Here is a 4,411-nt window from a genome sequence, read left to right as displayed (position 1 = left end):
TACAGTCTATACGGAATCACTGTTTATAACCTTTTAGCTCTTCGAAGGAATATATATAGAAGAGAAAAAGTTTACTTTATGAAAACAACATATAATGTATCTGTATATATATATATATATATATATATATATAGAGAAGTCGGCCATATTGAATATTAGTTCGCTCATGTATATTCGCCCAGGTGGCGCTTAAAACACTGTTTTAAAGCAAAAGCCAGGAGTTGGTTATCTATTTTATTATATCATCTGTGGCTCTGCTCTCACCTACCACACGTATCTCTCCGCGCCCCCTATTCCCTAGCTCGCACGACAATAAGCCCAGAAATCTCTAACTATACCCAGCAAACGAAAAAAGATTGAAAAGAATTAAAGGAGGCTCTTACCTCGATCATAATATGACAGATCTTTATGAAATTAATATATGTTGTAAAGTGAACCACAACGGACCGATGCCCAAAACTTGAGCATAGGTTGACGATAAAAACTGTAAAAATATCAGTATTGAAATTCGCATTTTTAACACAGGGCATATGGTAAACACTAAAATTTTTACCGGAAGTGATGTATTTTCTTGGCAAGTTTGCGAGCCAGGTAAACAAAAAACTAAGGAATTGTAGTTAAAATAATAATCTTTCTAATGATAAGAAGAAAACTTGGTGTTGACGATTAGTTATAAAAGATATTGTAGTTTTAATATGACGTACGAGAGGTTAGGACGAATGATCTTCCGAGTGTCAAAATCGCGCGAAGTTTCAAATGTTGTATTACACGTAAATAAGTAAAATGCGTTTTTTAAACATCTTTTATTCATTTTATTAATTAAGTAAACAAGTAAATATTATATATATATATATTTATTTATAAATATATATAGTTATACATAAACACATCAACTATACTTATCATAATTTCTTAGAAAAATATTATTTTTCACAGCTTTCTTGCAGAGTAAATATATCACATATTTTGTCAATTACTCTCTTATTATTGGTAATTCTTGATTTTCCATCAATACTTTGGCTTAATAAAATGCGCAGACCATCAACACCGTTCTTTTCATAAGTTTGCTGTAATACAGACTTATTTATTCCAGCTTTTGACATTCTTAGTATCATATGACTAGATACGTTATTTTTATACTCTAACAATGTCGACTTATTTTGCAACTCTATTAATTTATTTTCTTCTTTTTGTAGAAGGAAAGAAATACTTTTGGCATTGTTAACTATCATCTTTTTTGATATATTTAGTTTTTCAATAATTTTATGTAAAATTTTTACGTCTTCAATTGCGTTATGTAGATTTTGTACATCAAATGAAGGTAGAAAATCTTGTGCAAGACTAGCAATTGAAAACTTTTGTTTTTCCTTGACTCTTTCGGGAAGAACGCATTTACTAATTTCCAGTGAATCTGCGAAACCTTTTACACATGAAGAAAATGCTTGCATTAATCCTACCTTCTCAATTAGTTTGATCAATCTTGGTGCATCAAATCTGCCAAAAGAATAATATAAAATTAGATTATAATAGAGGTTTTTGCTAACGATATTATTCATTATTGTTATGCTGTCGATAAAAATTGCAAAATATTCTCCGTAATACTAACTTGAAACAATTGTGTGCGATTAAAAGACATTGATCGTATTTTCGTAGGAATGAAATAAATTGATTCACAGCGTCTGTAGCTGATGTCGATATCATTTTTGTGCCGTGTAAATACAATTCACCGGACATTGCGTGGAGACCTGTTACAGCTGTTGCGGTTTTGGATATTAATTGAGTGGGCGATATGTACACGGAAAATGTTTCATTTTCGACGTATGCCGCAATCTAAAAATAAAATTAATATTCGTAGTACATCAGATAATATAATAACTGCGAAGATTAGTTATGCACGAAATCAATACCTGCAATATTTCATCTGATTTAGCAAAACCAGCTGTTTCTAAATCAAATACAACAATATTACACTGAGAAAAATCGGTTATTTCTGTAAGATTTTGAATATTCTGCATTTGAGTAAAATCGTGCATAGCAATACCAGATTGGTATGCAACTCCTTCTCTGCGCACGCTGGTAGCAACTTTTCTCGTTCTTTTTTTTTTTTAAAAAAGTCTTTGCTTTTTAAACTGTACATTACCTTTTCTTACTTTTTCTTTTTGCCTTTTTTCATCTTTTGCTGTGCGATATTTCACAGATTTTTTTCCTGGTGATAATTCCAGTTTACGAAAAACGTCATTTGCATATGACGAACCCAGATTTTTCTGACATATAGATGCGCCTATCCTAAAACTAAGGGATTCCGAAGCAGCGTAATGTCTCGCTTTTGGAGTTTTTGAGGCCACAATATTGTTCATTGACTCGTTTTCTTGCGAAGAGCCACATTCAGCTAATTTTTCAGCACAATCTATGTACCGATTAAAAATTTGAGTCAAAGACAAACGAAGTGCCGAGTCCGAAAGCGGTTTACCATTTGGTAAATTGTTGTGCTGATATTTCTCTCCTGCATCTTGACTTCTGCACCAATCTCCACAAAAATCATGCTGTCCAAAAGAATGAGGAACCACTGCAGTAAGAGCATCTCTAATTTTTTTTGAATTTCCTTTATTTTGTTGAACAGAGCATGAAAAATTTTTAGAAAAGTATGAAATTAAAGCACGAGGTACTTTATAAGCATATAGTGCATTATTAAAATTTTTGAGCACGTGGTTCCAATCAGAGCATTTCTCAATTTCGTGAGAAGCTACTTTTCTAACAGATGCTATAGTGCTGGAATCGTCATCCCCAACTAGAACATTAACGTCAACATTTTCTTCTTTGAAAAGAGGATTTTTTGTTATCATTTCAACTGCCATATCCGACTCCATAGCTTTGGCAGACCCTTCAAAATTTTGTCGGCAATCGTGATCATCTTTTGGGTGTCCTAATTTACATTTGCGACAATCTTGATTACGAACAGCATATGAAATAACTTTACCTGAATTGCAGCCAATAAGAATTGCGTGCCCTACAATAATCAATTTTTTTACAATTTATTTCTTTACCAATAGTTTTTTTCAAATAGTTTGTGTATTATAATGTCAGGGTCGATTTAATTAAACACCCACCGGACAAACTGTTATAAGCTCGTCCATTGCCTCTTTTTTGCCACGCACCATCAAACGACGCTTTTAAATAAATTTTATTTTCAGGTGATGAATATTCTTTATTATTTTCACATGTGTCCATTCTATATATTAATAAAAATAATTAATTTTACAAATGAAAAAAAATTGTATAAATTTTATTTTTAAGAACTGAGGAATGAGCAAAAAACAGAAAGAAAAATTAAGTACATAATATACTTTTTATGGTACATAATCATTTTTATTAATCAATGATAATAGTATATTTTATTATTATTTTAAATACACAAGTAACATTATTACTGATATTACTATATACTATATACTATAAAAATAAAAAATCGATGTTACGAAGTAAAATTGATTGTAAATATAAAAAGTTTCACTATGTAAGTAAATTTAAAAAAAATAAAGTAAACACTAAGCCACAAACTACGAAAATATATCCGCTGAAATTATGTGATACAAAATGAGTACACTTATTAGTGTGTATTACTAGTAAAAAATTATAAAAAAATCAATAAGTAATACAAAAATTGATTGATATAAATGTGTCAATAATGAGAAAAAAAATCATTATAAAAAAAAGATACATAATTAATTATAAATATTCTCCTGTATATAAATAACAACATACTAAACTTACAATAGTACGTCTTGAGATTCATTCACAGTTAAATTTTTTTCTAACTGAATGCCTTTTAAACAAGATTCTTTAGCAACTTCTTCTATAGCCTTACCAATTCTGCGTTCATGAATTTTCAGAGATTTGGGTGCAATTGAGGGCAGATCTATTGACGTTAAGAAAGTATTTAAATGGGTTGGCCCAATTCCAGCATCAATCATTCCTGTAAATAAATGTTGCGATTAATAATAGAGTAATTTTATGCATAAATTAAAATAATTATTTTCGTACCGAATGCTGCTTTTGTATTTACAATAAATCCTTCATTTCCAGGTAACTTATCATCGGTATTTACTGTTCTCAATCTCCCACATTGAGAACATTTGACCTTGAAAATACTTGCCAATCCAAAATTTTTTTCACTAACTGCATTATTTATTGATAATGCAATGTTGCAGCTAAGGCACCACAGTTGTTGTCCAAATACTTTTAAATTCACTATCCGTCGAGACCCTAATGAATCCTCTGCATGCAAACATTCCGGAGAATTGTTTTGTACCTATATAAACAATAAGTTTCAATTATTTGCCAATCAAACCTTGAAAATCAAAAAGTAAACAATGTTAATTATTCTTTCTAACCTCACTTGCACATGTCTTTT

The 4,411-nt window shown here is 30.4% G+C and overlaps 1 protein-coding gene across 1 annotated transcript; it reads right to left on the bottom strand.

Moving 5' to 3' along the window:
• Positions 1 to 1,280: 1,280 nt before the first annotated feature.
• On the bottom strand, positions 1,281 to 4,309 carry LOC112453480 (the record flags this gene model as incomplete). Its single annotated transcript, XM_025014264.1, has 6 exons — positions 1,281 to 1,494; positions 1,607 to 1,830; positions 1,908 to 2,094; positions 2,164 to 2,583; positions 3,772 to 3,973; positions 4,042 to 4,309. Coding segments are annotated over 6 exons (1,515 nt in total), but the record flags the coding sequence as incomplete, so codon positions are not given.
• Between the last annotated feature and the right edge of the window lie 102 nt (positions 4,310 to 4,411).

The sequence above is a fragment of the Temnothorax curvispinosus genome, unplaced genomic scaffold, assembly GCF_003070985.1.
Source record: "Temnothorax curvispinosus isolate PA1 unplaced genomic scaffold, ASM307098v1 QBEX01004395.1, whole genome shotgun sequence".
Taxonomy (NCBI): domain Eukaryota; kingdom Metazoa; phylum Arthropoda; class Insecta; order Hymenoptera; family Formicidae; genus Temnothorax; species Temnothorax curvispinosus.
The sequence above is the reverse complement of the archived record's forward strand: the minus strand, read 5'-3'. Positions and strand labels throughout refer to the sequence as shown.